The sequence below is a fragment of the Ptychodera flava genome, chromosome 14, assembly GCF_041260155.1.
Source record: "Ptychodera flava strain L36383 chromosome 14, AS_Pfla_20210202, whole genome shotgun sequence".
Lineage (NCBI taxonomy): Eukaryota > Metazoa > Hemichordata > Enteropneusta > Ptychoderidae > Ptychodera > Ptychodera flava.
In genome coordinates, this window is record NC_091941.1 from 20,366,842 (window position 1) to 20,384,110 (window position 17,269).

A 17,269-nucleotide genomic window follows, 5' to 3' on the forward strand; every position below is an offset into this window, starting at 1 on the left:
TCTCCTATTTATGCATACTTAATTTGCACATCGTAAATTGATTTCACTATGTGATGCGGCTTTGAATAATTTAAATAACGACAAAGATTGTACACAAACTTTTCAATGGAGATTAAATCTCAACTGAGCCAGTGATAGTTTTGTGATATACCAACTTCTTCCATTTACAGCACTGATGCCTTTGAAGTTTAGTTTACAGTGAGAGAATTCTTGGCTTATCAACCAAACTTGATGAGTTTTTAATCATTATTTGTCACATTTTGAGCGCAAGTGCCTCGCAGGAAATGTCCATCAATATTGTCGCATATAAAGAGAGAAAATACCCGTAGTCATTAATATGAATAAAGTAATTGTACAACAAAAAACCAAAAATGTACGTCTCCTGAAGTGTCACTTTCTAACTAACCATTCTGCCAAATTTACAGCAACTTTTATATTGTTTAGCAAAATTTTAATTTTCAACACTTTTTGCGAGGGTTGGCATTCATTCCAGTTAAAGAAATCGTTCCCGCAAAGATTTATAATACGAAGTGGTTATGAAATAAAAAATGTAAAATTTACAATGAAACTGACAAAATGTTTTTAAGATTGAAATGTCTTTTCATGGCCCACCTCTGGACATCAGTATCGATGGGTGAAAAGGACAAAATTGTCGAAAGAGTTACTTTTCGGGGATTAAGCATCAAGTGAAAAAATCACATCTTTTCACATCTTTACTTTTCAGCTCTGAATTTTACTTTAATTAATAAATACATAATGACTGTCAACTGCCGTCCACCTTAAAGTTTAATTCATGTCAGTTTTAAGGGTTTTTGAATAAATGGAGTAGCTGTTAGCTCTGCAATTTGCACTTTTTAAAGCCACCCAATTATGCTTCCTAATTAAAAAATAAGTAATCTTTTGAAAATCAAAGCTTCAATGACAAAGTCTTACAAGTGCAGCTAAAATATTATCCTTTTCAGATCAAGGGCAATTTCTTTGCATGCAAACTTACGAGCATTGCCGTAGACGAATGGTTTTCGATAACTGTTCAGAGGGCGTGCGTCTGGTCGTCGATCGGAAGGGCTTTGAACGTTGCATTCAAGGTCAAAGGCTATCATTATCATGGCCCTACGAGTACCACAGAGTTGGTTTTGTCCTCCGATCACGCTATGTTGATGACGCAGGAACAACTCGACATACTGTCAGATAGGTGATACCGTCCATTAGGGCCTACAGAAAAAACACTGCATACACACCTAAGGTAAGAACTGAATATTGATTTAGAATGTTCTAGGTATCTGGGTCAGACGTTGCTGCGGATCCGTAGCCCTACCACTCCCTTTGCTGGTTGTGTTTGGGGAGCCTCCTCCAACACAACCAGCAAAAGGGAGTGGTAGGGCTACGGATCCGCAGCAAGGTCAGACGTAGCTCTGCATGGCAGGGCTGTGTGTTACCGGCCTCCCACCACTGTGGTGGGAGGCCGTATAACGCCGGGAACACACAACCCTGCATGCAGAGCTAGGTCAGACCACAGGCGACCCAATAGGTTCTGAGTTTTCACACTGTTTTCTCTATCATTTTCTCTCTTTCTTCATGCTCTGAATGATCGGAATAAATAAAATAAATGGTTTATATAACCTAACCTAGCCTCTGTGACTCTTTATTTATTTTACACTCCATTACAAGGGCGTATAGGCTATCTCTCATACACACATGCTGTAATTAATTAGTCAACACAACTAATTATGTTAATCCGTGGACTTATCAGGGATTTTACGGTTGGTCAACATCGCGAAAGATAGGAATGGTTACTAAAACGGTTTTCCTTTTTCATTAACATCACTATCTTTCCGATGTTGACCAAGCCCTGATAAGTCTACGGATTAGCATAATTAGTTTTGTTGACTAATTAATTACAGCACGTGTGTATGAGAGATATACGTCCTTGTAATGGAGTGTAAAATAAATAAAGAGTCACAGAGGCTAGGTTAGGTTATATAAACCATTTATTTTATTTATTCCGATCATTCAGAGCATGAAGAAAGAAGAGAAAATGATAGAGAAAACAGTGTGAAAAACTCAGAACCTATTGGGTCGCCTGTGGTCAGACGGCAACCGTCCAATACAACCGTCCGGGGCGATCAATATCTACATACTCTGAGTAGGCCGGGCGCCTATGTCATACACAAGTCATATACGTACAGTGATTTTATTGTGTGTTGCTCCGCAGAAAGGAAGCTCAACCAAAATGAAATAACGACTCGGTTTTAGTAATATAAATGTTTCATCATTACGATTTATTATTTTTAATATTATGAAAATACTATCATATTTTGTACCATTCATGTCCAGTTCGCCTGTGCAATAGCTCGACGTTTTGCACCCACAACCCAGGGAAAAACCTCGAGCTACTGCGTACTGCAGCTTTACTGGGACCAGCGTTTTGTGACCCGTGCATGGAGGGCCACTGCAGTGTTTAATAAAATTTAGAGCACAATCCCTCCGGACTGTGATTAGAGTCTTCTGCCGCCACGGAGGGACCGTGCTTCCCGCCTACCTCAAAACCGTCTGTCAGGGTCGGATTCTCACAGAATAAACCATTCCTGATTATTGCGATACTGTTCAAAAATCTAAATATCAAATGACCATCTCTCACATACATAATGATGAATTTAAGAAAATTTTCCATAACTTTAATGTTAATTCGATCCAAAATGAAAGTGATAAACTAGGTCAAACTGTATAATAATTTTTGATCATGATTGAAAGATCTTCATAGTTCAGATATGAACGTCTAGGTACAGAATCATGCCATTCATATATTTACAGGCGTCAACCTGTCGCAAATCAGAAAGGCAAGATCATGGCTCTTGTGCGAAATATGGAGCAAGAAGAAGAGACGAAAGCTTTGAACCCATCACCTATCATAACTGGGACACCACCAAGGGCAATGATAGATGAGTCTATAGCGATAGTTGTGACACATCTGTTGCCAAGACAACCAATTACCCTGTATGCATATTTAATATCTGAGAAAAAAACAAAGTGGGAATCGTGGGGTCATTATGTCACCGATGACGATGGTAAAGTCAAAGGTAAAATATAATAAAATGATATCCCTTTATGCTTGTACAGACCAGAGGTAAATGCGCACTACATGTCTCAAGGCAAACTGTTTTTGCTTGTATTGATCAATATTATAATTATCTGTGCTTAATTGTCTGTGTACAGTGCAAGATATGGTCAGAAGCGAAATTACCTATATCGTTCCAGTATGATTTGCTTTCAGTGAATTCCACAAATTGCTAACTCGATGGTGTGCAGGAAAAAGTAATCTTGTTTGATTTAACTTTAAAAGAAAATTATCAAACACTTAATCAAACTGCCTTTGGAGTGTTGAAAGACCGTATTCTTATCACCACCAGAAGTTATCGACTGAAGACATTTGATGTCTATTTCAGTTGAATGTCAAAGGTCACAAGGTGGCACATACTCAGGATGTGAGCCAATGGGTTTGTTCTGGAGCATGAAACCAGCACCAGGTTCACGGAAGGGAAGTCGTCTACGCAGACTCGATGTCATGAAACCGTATGTCGTACACATCCAAGTGTTCAAAGGTCACCTGAGTGAAATGTTTGATATTGCTTTTCCGATCGCCATGACAACTATTGAACGATGGTACATACGGCCTGGAGTGAAACGAATTCCCATAACAGAGGGAGACATCCGTGGTACATTGTTCATTCCAAATGGTGAGATTTGGTACCGCACGTTGTGAGTTCGAACCCGATTGAAACCATCGTATTCTCTACCCTTGGTTGATAGTTCTGCTGGTGGACAGAATTGTCCCCGAGGCTGTCTTCCGCCCAGTTTAAGCGATGTATTCATTGCTTCGCTTCAATGTTTGTGTGCGATGTATGATAGTGTGTGTACGAGCGTGAGTGCTTCACGAACTCCACAACGTGTGGAGAGGGCGCAGTCAGAATTGTAACATCTTACTGGTGAAATCACTGATGTGTTCAAAACGTCAAAACACAGGCCCCGCCGCGAGCGCGTCTTACCGCAAGATATTCCCACCTGTCACTCAACTTGTCAAGTGAAAACATCGACCCGCCAAACTCAGAAGATCGTGGCGCGAAATAGAAAAGCTCTACCCGCCAGAGCAAATCTGTTAAACCACGCCTCCAATTTTGACCTCAAATTTTACGATCAACCACTTTCTCAGACGTTGTTCAGACATTGTGGTCCTGTCGACTGGCGCGGCCGGCGGACATTCTGTCATTCATCTTTGGAAAATTGTAAATTGTGAGACGATGAACAGGATTTACCCGAACAGAACATCGACACTCCGCGAGAGAAACAACTAGAAGCATGGCTCGTGATCATGGACTATAGGACTTTGTGAAATATGCAAGAACGGAAATCAAAGGAACTGGATTTTGTTTGAGTGTTGTTCAGAAAAAAATTCACATATTCATCACAGTTAACAATATTCTCACCGGTGAATTTCTCATAGGCTACTGGCGTCAGTTTTTTTTAAAGTCAATTCCCAAACTGACCATCGGCTTTTCACACATCGTGCGACGGCACTGGTTGAGACATCTTCTGCACTATTGCCATATTCGTCATTTTCTTTTTCGTTGTTTTTTCTTTGAGAGATATGTAACGCTTTACACGATACAAAGCGTTGCTATAAATTTCGTAACCCACGGTCGCTGAAACGGAACTTTTCGCCACCTCTCTGAGTGACGAGAAAATCGCCAGTAACTTTATCCCCACCACGCAGTAAGATTTCCATGACAATCAAATCCTGTAGCTTGGGGCAAGATTGCCTTTCAACTCCTGTCCCCGTTTGAGCCATTAGGGTGTCACAGGACGAAGGTGAATTAACCAGAGAATTGGTTCAAGTTGATGAATTTTCGAAAAATAAAATGTTCATTGTGTAAAATTTGGCAGTCCAGGTCAGGTTTACGTAGCGATCAAACGCGTTTTTATTTAGTCTGGGCAGCTACAGTGCACTACTACTAGTGAGTGCCGGGTGAAACTTCCCTGTATCGCGTTCACCCCACTCGATGCGTTCATATCCTTCTCACACGTTTCACTTGAAAACAGAACACAAATCATTGCATTCCAAGCGTTCACCCAACTCACACGATCACAAATCATGAACTAGTAAACCAGTAAGTAAATGGAGAGAAAAGCTGTGCACAAACACGCTTCAAACACAGTGTAAGTGTGCGGTGGTCGGCGTTTGGAAGGTGGGCGTGGTTTATGTTTTTGGTCTGGGCAGTCAAACTTTTGTGTTTCGCGCGTCGATGTTTTCAATGTGGCGGGTTCATGTTTTCGGTTGACAAGTCTTGCTGACAGCCGGAAAAAGTTGCGGTCAGACGTGCTGGCGGCAGGGTCTCTGATTTTACGTTTTGAACACATTAGTGATTTCAGCAGTAGCTCGGTTATTGAACCAATCTTTTTGAGATTGGGGATTTGGCCAAGCGGTTTTGTCTGTGTCTTCTCCGCTTGGTGATACGGTACCGTACGTTGTGAGTTCGAACCCGATTGAAATCATCGCATCGTATATTGCCCTCTACAGTTGGCATATGGTTATTAGTAGAGTTGTGAGTCCTTTCTCAAGAGTTTTCAATTCAACTCCATTGCTTTCATTCGGGTAATTGGACCTTCAACCTGTTCACCTTCAATGTTTTGTGGACAGATCCAAACACACCATTAATAATGAGTTTGGGCCAAACCACGGTGGTAAAAGGGTTAAACAGAAAAGGAACAGAGAGCATGAATAATCTTGGAAAACTTGTTTGAGGTTTTTGGGGACTTTTCATTATTTAACAGGTACGCATGATACTGCATTGACAATACAAAACAATTAAATTTTGTAATGCACAAATTGCTTTCAGTCCCTCTTCAGTACTGTAAGGTACAATTTTATGACAACTAGGCGTTGATAGAAGTTTTTCAATTCATAGAGGAAAGGTGGTGTTTTGAATTAAAGGGAAATTAAAGTCAGAATGATGTTCCAAATATTGTCTTGTTGGATTGCCATCGCAGAGTAAAGACTATCAGCGAGAATACCTCCTATAAATTAGCAAAGGCTTCTAAAAATGTTGCAATGTCTCGGAGCACATAATTTCGTGGCTTCTATACAGGGTCTGCTGTTTCAGCTTTTCCACGTACACATGCATCTTTTTTCATCATCAAGGAAATGGACCATTTCCCCTCATAATTGATTTATGGGGAGGTGGAGGGGGTATCATTGAATACAAGAGCTCCCTTCTTGCTTCGCATGGCTTTGCTGCAGCAGTGCTGGCATTCAAAGGTCATCCAGATCTTCCTGTAAATGGCGTTGATATCCACTACTTTGAGGTAAGTCACGGTACAAGTGGCAACTGATAACCTTTCACCTCTCCGAGTGTGACTTCCTGTACTTTGTAACAACCTCAGGGTACAGAAGCTGTTGATCCAAAATGTCTTACTTGGCGCTACTGAAATGGACCACCAAACATACTCTTACTCAATTATATGCTAAAAATTTGATTCCTCTTCTAAAATATTTCATGAAATACTTATCCACCCAAATATCAGCAGATTTTAAGAAGACCATGTAATTCAAAAACACTTGAATGACACTGGAAATTAAAAGTCCAGAGATGTTTGTCTACTTTGGCACAATCATTACTGCCTTTGTCTAAACAATAGTGGAAAAGTCATGTAACACTTCTCGGCATAGCATGATTTTTTACAGGACTGAAAAAAAACATTTGTTTGCTTTTCATTGTAGGAAGCCTGTGAGTACTTGTGTCATCGTCAAGACATTGATTCTGAAAACATTGGATTCATAGGCACCTCGCATGGCACATCCATTGGTTTTGAGATTGCTTCAGAATCCAATATTAGGGTATGTATTGAGATACACTATCCAGTAGTAGTATTACAGAACCCCATAGAGAGACAGTGCAAGCTTCTCGTACTTTAGGTCTTTGCATAGGGCTTGCAGTGTATTCTAGGGCAACCAGTGAGTGTGGGGACAGCAGAATACACCACAAGCTCAAGCGCAAATACACCAAGTATGGTGCACTTGCATTCTCGCGATGCGACTCTGTTGTTATTACATATATGCTACACCTGAAAATACAAAAACAATGCCTGGCGTGCCAAGTTTATATTTGTCTGAAGTTTGGCAGACTGATATATATCAAGTGCCCATTTTCATAATCAGGTTTGGTGTACAATGATGTCATTGAATTCTCATTGAATAATTGCGCCACACTCTCTGATCGGTTAATGTGCTGTTTTAAGATATCTTAATGTAATATATTGAAATTATGATGAAATCTTCAATTTTGTATTTTTGCAGCTAACTTTGCCATTTTTGGTCAGACCATCCTGTAATGAGCTATCAAGGATATCCACCTTCTTCATCAATACATGTGTCACAAAAAGTTATTCTGTACATAACACAGCAGAGCTCTGTCGACTGTTTGGTCGCTTGTTTTTTAAAAACCGCTGGTCAGACAGCTTTAATATTTGGTTTACAGGTCCCTAGGATGACCTTAGTGAGATAATTTCATACAGTCAGGAAATACTTAATGTTGTATCCATGTCTATAGTAGCTTCAGGGACTTTGGCACTAAGTTTGATGTGTTTTGATATTTTGCACCGTAACAATCCATTGTGACAAGTTTATTTGGCCATATTTCCACAGCGGTTACAGTCGTACGTGGTACTAATATCTCGCTATGATTTATCCTCCAGAATTGGAGATTCAAGAAACGGCCTCTTCTGCTTCATATCTGGACATTTTACTTGAATTTGACTTTAGTGGTCACCTTTCTACTCAATCTGATTAAAATCAGATGTAGAGTACGGCGACGTCTTCTTATGCGTACGCGGTATTCTCTCGCTGTCGAGAGGCGACAGCGAGAGAATACCGCGTACGCATAAGAAGACGTCGCCGTACTCTACATCTGATTTTAATCAGATTGCTTTCTACTTGGCTATATGACAAGAGAGATGATTTCAACTTTAGTATCATCAATTTTCCACACCTCATAAGTAATATTCCATTCTCACCAGCTTATGGGCTATACATTTCCCAGCTTTATTCGATATGTTAGAGCATGCAGTTCATATGGTGATTTTGTAGAGAGACATGTCCATCTCTCTTACAAACTATTAAATCAAGGTTACACCAGAGCAAGACTTGTCTCTACATTCAAACGCTTTTTTGGCAGGTATCGCAAGCTGGTAGATAAATACTATATCTCTTAGTTAGTGACCACTACCTATATGACTTATAGATTGATATATGGCGGGTGCCACATGTGGGGCAGGATGCGCTTACTATTTTCGAAACACCTGACATCACTTCTTGGTCTTCTGGCCAGAGGTCCATATATCTTTCTTTCATGAATATGACTTTGTTTGTGTACCGTCTATTTACTGTCTGTTCTGTGCTGTTTTGTGTCTATGTTTACAACTATTGTCTTCCGAATTCCGACCTACTGTCATTGGATTATGGATTGGTATGATTGCGATTATTTCTCTTCGACAAATGATCACTGATGGCATCGGTGACATTGGGCCTTAGTTAGTGACCACTACCTATCTGACTTATAGATTGATATATGGCGGGTGCCACATGTGGGGCAGGATGCGCTTACTATTTTCGAAACACCTGACATCACTTCTTGGTCTTCTGGCCAGAGGTCCATATATCTTTCTTTCATGAATATGACTTTGTTTGTGTACTGTCTATTTACTGTCTGTTCTGTGCTGTTTTGTGTCTATGTTTACAACTATTGTCTTTCGAATTCTGACCTACTGTCATTGGATTATGGATTGGTATGATTGCGATTATTTTAAATTTCTTTCAAAAAATATTCTAATCATACCAGCTGTTGAAATCCCGCCAAGTAAACTTGTCGCAAATGATTGTTGCGGTGCAAAATATCAAAACACATTTAAAATCTATAGCATAATACAACATGAGCGTGTGCTGTGTTATAAAACACCTATAACCTGGTCTTTATTCGGGCTATAGCACTCATTTATACCCATCGTGGCCGTGTGTTACCAGAACGCTATAACCCCCTCGACCTCGGGGAATAGCAATGTGTTTCTGGTAACGCATGGCCCCACGGGACCCTCATGACCAGATAATAGGTGTTTACCATGATGTTATTGTTTCATCACCAGCTCAAATGTGCAGTATTTACAAATGGTGGCTTCATTCGACCAGAAGTAATTACAAGCAGATCATTTAGAGCATTCCTGTTACCTCCTTGGTAAGTCAGTCTTGAGCCTTGATGATTATTAGACCTTGTCGTGTCGTGCCATAGAGTAGCTACTCCCGAGGAATGTACCATTGTTTTATGGGAGGGTGTAAAGGTGTGAGTGACTTGTACAGGTCTTCTGGGACATATGTGCTAAGGGGAAAATATGAAAAATATGTTGTACTTTTGAGTTTTGAGTGGCATAATCTCTCTTTGGAGGTTATCAAAATGTCCCTGATTTAAAAATGTTGCTTGATGTGAAAGAATAATGGGTTACGATAAAATCATCATGCCCCAGCCATCCAAATGAATGTCGTCACTGAGAAGCCTGGTGCTGCAGACCTCTCGCAAGAAGTTGCAGTTATGGATTTGTGATCGCTGCGAAACGCGCCAGTCTCTGTAGTTGTCTTCTTCTTTGGGTACTGTATAGCCCAAGTAAGAGTAATTTTTAGAACTATATCCATACCTATTAACGTGACGTGTAATTACATTACCCATCCCTTTGTCACTCCCACCCCTCAACCCTTCCCACAATAGAATGATACCGGATGATGATTATGCAGATGTGAATTGAAAAAATAAATTTTTGTCTCAGACATTTGAAAATTTGCCATTCATTTTTGGGACAGACTGCAATTTTGCCAAATATTCTTTCAAACATTACAAATTCCTACTCTTTTCCCAAGTAAATACAGTCAATATTTTTACAGACTGGAAGGCAATGGACAAGGTTTTTCTTTCTTAATTTTGTATGTTAAATTCATCATACACATTGGTACAGTGCTGTAAGTTCTTTATCCCCGCTGGACAATGAGTTGTTTCGTCTGATACACATGTGTCTGTGGGATCATCTAATGGTTGAGGGTCCCAAAGTTGGCCCATAAAGTACTGTGCAATGTTGACGGTGATCACCTCCTGGTATCATGTACAAGAAAGACATTACAACAACAAAAATCCCTCAGTCATTATTACTGCGTCCACTGTGTGATGGGACATGTGGATCCTCATATCATCCCATTATATACCACAGCTAATATCTACTCAGCCAATCAACGCAGTGGACATGGATCAAGCATTGTGAGTGGGTGAACCACTCCTTCATTAAGGGTGGGGATTCGGCCGAGTGCTTTTGCAGTGGCGTCTTCGCCTGGTGACTGGCTGCCATGCGTTGTGAGTTCGTACTGGATCGAAGATTTATTAAATTTATTAATAGCTCTGCTGGTGGGCAGAATTATCCCAAGGTGTGTCTTTCGCCCTGTTAAACAATGTATTCATTGCTTTGATAAAGTTTGTGTGCGATGTGTGATAGTGAGTGTGTGAGTGTGAGGGCTTCATGAACTCTACAGCGTGTGGAGGGATCCCAGTCAGAAAAATTGTAACAACTTAGCTCAGTAACGTTATTGAACTACCCTATAAGTAAGGGTGGGGATTTGGCCAAGTGGTTTTGACTGTGATGTTTTTGCTCAGTGACTGGGTGCCATATGTTGTAAGTTCGAGCTCAATCGAAGTTGTTCCTCATGGTACAATGCACAAGAAACACAACAACAGCAAACAACCCTTGGCCATTTTCTGGTTGGATGGTTTGGTGGTGTGCTTGCAGCCCACCGTGTGATGGGACATGTGGATCCTCATATCATCCCATTTATACCACAGCTAATGAATATTCATATTTACTCAGCCAATCAGCACAGAAGATATAGCATTGCAAGTGGATGATTTCAGCCATGTTATACATTTTAAGGTAGAGCGCGCCTCGGGGACAGCTAGTTGGACTCTCATATTTCTACAATTTTTTTCTGATCTACCACTTGTAGGGGCTCATTTTAAAGCTCTTGAAGAAAGACAAAACTTTTATTGCCGTAGTTTTTTCGAAAATCCTAAATTTAATTCTTCCCCAATAGAGTTATCACAGAAACGGTGGCCATTTTGAATTTCAAATATCGCAAAATGTTGGATAATATGTTTCGTTAGTTCCAAACTTTGCACGGTGACCCCTGATTTTTATTGTTGATTTGGTAAGAGAATGATTGAAAATTTCATTCAGGAAAGTTTGAGCAAAAATCTTTCACTTTCGAGGCGCATACTAACTTAACACACGACTTGAGAGTTTCTGTTACACAGTTGACACATTAGTTGAAATATTTTGATTTATTAGCTCATATTTGGTTTTATATATAAATACCAAAAAGAGCTTATATGATGAGTCTAAGTGTCTGTATATTTGTTGGTATGTGCGGATGTATGTCCGTCATACACAAGGCTCCCATACCGCCAAAGCTACCGTCTCAGTATTTGGTGTACAGGTAGATGTAGGGGTTGAGATGTGAATTTGTTCAAATGAACACATCAGTGTCAAAAATGTGCAAATGAGGTAAGAAAAAGCGAAATTCTGAAACAGCTAGGCTTGAAACAGGCTTACTCCACTGACTTGAGACATTTCCTGTCATTGTTTATGAACTGTTACATATCAACAGACCTGCTCAAACCATTGATAGTAGAGGGGAGGAAGACCGTCAGTAGAGGGAGGAAGACGTCTATGATCAAACTAAGGGGGGCTAGCTGCCTTTCTGCTATGCATGTTGCTAAAGTTGACCTCCAGTACCTAAAGTTTCAGACCTTAATTACTTTTGTCATTCTTGTTTTTCTGGTTTAAATATTTCTTGTTGTTTTTCTGGTTGCACTGTGCAGAAATCATTGTCATAACATCAACGTAGAATTTTCCTGCACTCACAGATAGAAACAACATTTATTGTTGATCTTTGGTACCCATACTGGTATGTACCAATTCTGATCAAATTTGAGCGACACCGTATAATTGCGGTATTTTATTAGATATAGGTACAGGAAACCAGAAGCGTTGACTTTCTGACGTGTTCAGTCTGGAAATATGGTGGGTCTGCGTTTTAGCGTAGGTGTCGCCAAGTCATTAAACACAATTCTGCTTCATGATCTTCCATAATACCATGTGCCTGTACGAGGTTTGCAATGAAATTTTATACTGAAAAATGGTGTCCTAATGCTAAGTGATTTTATAATTAAACACATTGTCAGGGGGTATTATGATGAACGGCACCCTCAGGCAAGTAGGGAACCGACATTTTTTGCTGAAAATTAGTGCTTTTGTTTCATATGATTTTATGATTGGTCTTGGTACCATGAATTCATATGAAACAAAATTAGTGTTTTTGTTTCATATGAATTTATGATTGGTCTTGGTACCATGAACTTTTTGACTTTTTTTTTTTAATTCCAGGAACGAAAACAGTCTTCCATGTGATAAAGATGGAGATGATAATTTTCTTTCCTATGACATCTTAAAATATGATCGAATACTTGAAGAGGAGGGTGAAAAAGCATTCATCAAGGTGTGTAGACCAGGGTGTAGTTACTGTTCTGTATGTGTTACCCAAGATGACATGTTATATTCATCATTTTGATGTGACCAAATAACCCCAATAAGCTACAATTAAAAGTTCACCGGCGAATACAAATGTATTCGAACAGAAGGAACATTATAGCCGTCATAAAGAAAATCATTTAACGCCTCTCATAAAATGCCTTTATACATTCATCAAGATGAATAGCGTACTTCTAGATTCATTATGGAAGGGCATGTTAGAAAGAAAAAAAAACATTCAGATATGTTTTACTTTTGTGATACTCTGCTCATACACCTTTTGTTTTTCCTGCAAACAGGTAGAAAACCTAAGTTGTCCGTCATTATTTTTGATATCCGGAGATGATCCATCCCATGATCCCGAGGGACATTTCCAGCAAGTAAGAATTTTCCTACATTACATTCTGTGCTGCATGTTTCCATATGATTAAGGCGTTTCCCAAGAGCAAAATATAGGACATGCTGCAATTGCCAACTTACAAGATAATGTCCTTATTGTGAAACCTGTTCTGGAGACACCTCCTTACTCCTCCACAGTGTACTCAAAAGGGACAGATTTGTTTTCCATACAGAAGATTGTACTTTCAAAGAAATTTCACCATACATGTAAGAACATCTCTCAATGCCCCTTACAATTCCTAAGGCTCTACATGTGTTTATGGTCTGGCAATAGTTCAGATAGTTGGTTCATTTCTGTCTCTACATCTGCTATCCCGCACAGAAATGCCCAAATTAGTGGCTAAAATGTGTGTTTTTCAGAACATTTGTAAGTTGAATTTTAGCCACTTCTTTGCTTCTGATAGAAGCAGTAAACTGTGACCATTCTTGTTGTTCAGTTAACTTCAAATCTTCTCTCTCGCCATCTTTTTGGTTGCGTCAACCATGAAAGGTACAGTTCCAAATCACAGGGTTTTTTTTCGGTGTCTGAAATTTCAGAGACATGCAGAAATGCATGGCGTGCATCATCTCAGACAGAAAAGAGGAGAATGATACGAGGAACACAGCACATGGTAGAGTTGTGAGCCATGTTGCATTGCAGCCTGTTTTGTCATGTATAGGAGAATTCGAAAAAACCTTCCATGTATGTACACGTGTTGTGTTCCATGGCTGTTTCTTATTCATAGGCAAATTGACACCGATAGACATTGTCCTAACGGTACAAAATTAGATGCTTTGGAAGTTTTTATTGAGTCTAAATCGTCAGTTCTGTCATGGCATAAGTCATAAATCGCACTGTAAACAAAACTTGGCTCTCAGCCTCATGCCCTTTACAATGTACTGACCGTAAATGTGCATTTAGAATCATAAACAGACGGCTACTCATGCATTTAACAATACTTATCAAGAATCTTCTGTTTGTTTTGACATCAATTAACATGGTCACGTGAGGAAATTAATCAATTAAACATGTAGCTAAGTTTATTTTCTGATATTTTGAACAGATATATAGAAGACTAAAGGATGTTGGCAAGGATCACTTGGTAGAAGTTCTGCGCTATCCTCAGGCAGGTCACCTGTTGGAGCCTCCGTATGCGCCATTGTGTACCCTAACATACATGGTTATCAGAGTTTTGGCAGATCTCACAAGTGGTGAAGTTCCAGGTAGGTGTATCATTGCTCTCTATTGACAGCATGTTGTGAACCTTTTGTATTTATCATAAACTGCCGATGGTCAACTAACACACAAAGGAAGGTCAGAAAGGTCAAGTTGAACAGTACATTAACCTTATGCATGGTGTACTGATAAACCAAACATTCATTGATATTTTGATTTTTTTTTCTATTTTGGTAGTTTTTTACTTCAAGTATGGTGGATCACCAAAACCTCACGCCGAGGCACAAGAACACTCATGGAAAGCTATCCTGGAGTTCTTTGATAAACATTTACGGAGCAGGAATTATCAAATGAAGCGTACACTTGCCAAGCTCTGACGGAATGCCCTGTCCTACTTGTCAGTTGTTTTCCTTACGGTAGAATGATTTGATGTGGATTGTTCAAGCATCACCTAACTCACTAAAACATTTTAAAATCAATGAAATGTTGAAGATTAGCTTTTTAGTATTGTTTGTGATAAAACTTCTTCCTATTGGCTTTCAAAATATTCCTGATCTTTGAAATAATACCAATGATTTGCCATGTCTATTGTTTTATTTCCATAATCACTCAAAAAGCTAATCACAAAAATGAATTATGATTTTGAAAAATGACAGACAAAGCAAACTGTGATGAAACTATTCCTTTTCCAGGGAAACTTATAGATTTTGAATGTCTAATGCAATTTGTTCACAAATGCACCTTTAGAGAAAACACAAACATGACTGTCATCTTGACAAAGGTCTGTTAAGAAGTAAAACTAATTCGGAAACTACTGTTGCCTTTTTTCTTTCTCAAGATATTGAATGTAATTTTTAGCTCACATTTGGTTTACCAATTGTGAGGTTATCGTATAAGCTGAATCAGTTCATTTGCATCTGATTTGCATGTCTGTATGTCTGTATATTTGTGGGTATGTGCGGATGTATGTCCGTCACACACAAAGGCTCCCATACCGCCAAAGCTACCATCTCAGTATTTGGTGTACAGGTAATTGCAGGGGTTGAGATGTGAATTTGTTCAAATGAACACATCAGTGTCAAAAATGCGCAAATGAGGTAAGAAATAGTGAAATCCTGCAAATGTGCAGGAGGCATGGCAGTGAGAAACAGGCAAACTCCACTGATCTTGACTCATTTCCTGTCATTGTTTATGAACTGTTACATATTAACAGACCAGCTGCAACCATAGACAGTAGATGGGGAAGACCGTTTATACTAAACTAAGAGGGGCTTGTTTCTGCTATGCATGTTGCTAAAGTTGACCTCCAGTACCTAAAGTTAGACCTTAATTACTTTTGCTATTCTTGTTTTTCTGGTTTAAATATTTCTTGTTGTTTTCCTGGTTGTACTGTGCAGAAATCATTGCCATAACATCAACGTAGAATTTTCCTCCACTGAACAGATAGAAACAACATTTATTGTTGATCATTGGTAACCCATTCTGATCAAATTTGAGCGACACCGTATAATTGCGGTATTTTTTTATGTCTTTGAAACATAAACACTGTCCTTCGATGGACTGATTTTGTTTAAACGTGATATGGCTGCATTTTTGTGCACATTGATTTGTTTCATTATATGATCCGAAATGGCTGATTACAACAACATACCCGATCCCATACCATTTCTAAAATTCCACCAAACCATGTTTGTGTATAGTATGTGCCATCATGACACTAGAGGCAGTGAGGGCATCGTTATGTGTGATGCAATCAAAGGTTCCTTCAATGGTCATTACCGGCAGAGATGGGTCAATTTTATTGAACGTTCCTCAGATTACTTTATTATGCAGGTCACAGGCCTGATGCACCCGTTGCATCAATTTCATTCCACAGCTACCTAGACCACAGCTACCTAGACACCAAAGATTATAACAAAATGGACAAGCGGGGACTGTGTCATCAACGATGACTTGTTATATTGTAAATGGACAGAATCTCGTGGTTTAAATGAAATCATCGCAAAAATGAATTAATGGTCATGACCATTAATTCATTTTCGCGATGGTTTCATGTATCATGTCTAAAACCGGGGCCGAGTATATGCATGGTCACCCATTCATTCAGTATCTTTCAACATGTCAAACAATACTATGATAAGTCGTATCTCGTATCAAACAAAATTCATGAAAAATGGGCGACTTTGTCCCTTTAATGAACCTGTTGTAATGCACGTGAGCGCATTCAGTTCACATCTGGTTCTCTTCCCGGTAACAAGTCGAGCTGCCGAACTTTTAAGTGTTTGCAATTTGCAGATTTCATAATGAAGGGAGGCCGAAAAGTCAACTTTTGCAAAAATCCAAGCGAGATGTAATAAAAGCATGTATGAGTTTGTCAGTTGCAGATTGGTCAAGTATACCACGGATTTGACCTATCTTCCAAAGAGCATGAGAGGCCGATTTACAAATATTGATAACATGTGCTGACATACTACCACTGGAATCCATCGTGACACCAAGGTTACGAAGTGTCAGATGGGTGAACAATGACATCACCTATTCTAATATCACAATTAGGAACCGGGCCTACATCTGTAACTTTAGAAGAAAATGAATGACTTCGGTTTTACAATTATTTATAACGAGCATATTGTCTAGCATCCATCCCCTGATTTCATTAACACAAAACTCAATTGAAGTTGTCGGAACTCGATCCGCCTTGCAATGAATATACGATTGCGTGTCATCAGCATACATCATGTAGTCTAACTTATGCTTGAAAATGATATCCGCCAAGGGTGCTGTGCACAGATTGAATAAAATAGGTCCGAAAACGGGCCCTTGAGGCGTACCACAATCGAGAGATTGTGCCTCGGACACAACTGACCTAACACATGCAGGCTGCGTTCGCCCCCGTAGATAAGATTTAAACCAATCCAACACTATCCCCGTGATACCAAATCTATAACAAAATATATATAACAAAAGAGACAAATTCCTTGACCTCTCAAACCTGAACAAAGACACCAAAATCAGTCTTTATATTGACTAGTGACGAGGGACGTAATAATC

General features: G+C 39.4%; 1 protein-coding gene across 1 annotated transcript; it reads left to right on the top strand.

Moving 5' to 3' along the window:
* Window positions 1-962: 962 nt before the first annotated feature.
* On the top strand, window positions 963-15,788 carry LOC139149691 (bile acid-CoA:amino acid N-acyltransferase-like). Its single transcript, XM_070721560.1, has 10 exons — window positions 963-1,243; window positions 2,812-3,077; window positions 3,444-3,734; window positions 6,194-6,357; window positions 6,773-6,889; window positions 9,190-9,278; window positions 12,520-12,631; window positions 12,963-13,043; window positions 14,106-14,265; window positions 14,456-15,788. The coding sequence occupies exons 2-10, from the start codon at window positions 2,846-2,848 to the stop codon at window positions 14,593-14,595; spliced, it is 1,386 nt and encodes a 461-aa protein (XP_070577661.1). The 5' UTR covers window positions 963-1,243; window positions 2,812-2,845; the 3' UTR covers window positions 14,596-15,788.
* The last annotated feature ends 1,481 nt before the right edge of the window (window positions 15,789-17,269 follow it).

What these genes read in the sequence shown, in the direction of transcription:
- LOC139149691 (XM_070721560.1), top strand. Translation starts at nt 2,846, where the DNA reads ATGGCTCTTGTGCGAAATATGGAGCAAGAAGAAGAGACGAAAGCTTTG. An exon ending in TGACGATGGTAAAGTCAAAG is followed by an intron (nt 3,078 to 3,443) that starts GTAAAATATAAT and finishes TGTCTATTTCAG; the next exon opens with TTGAATGTCAAAGGTCACAA. An exon ending in CCGAGGGACATTTCCAGCAA is followed by an intron (nt 13,044 to 14,105) that starts GTAAGAATTTTC and finishes TATTTTGAACAG; the next exon opens with ATATATAGAAGACTAAAGGA.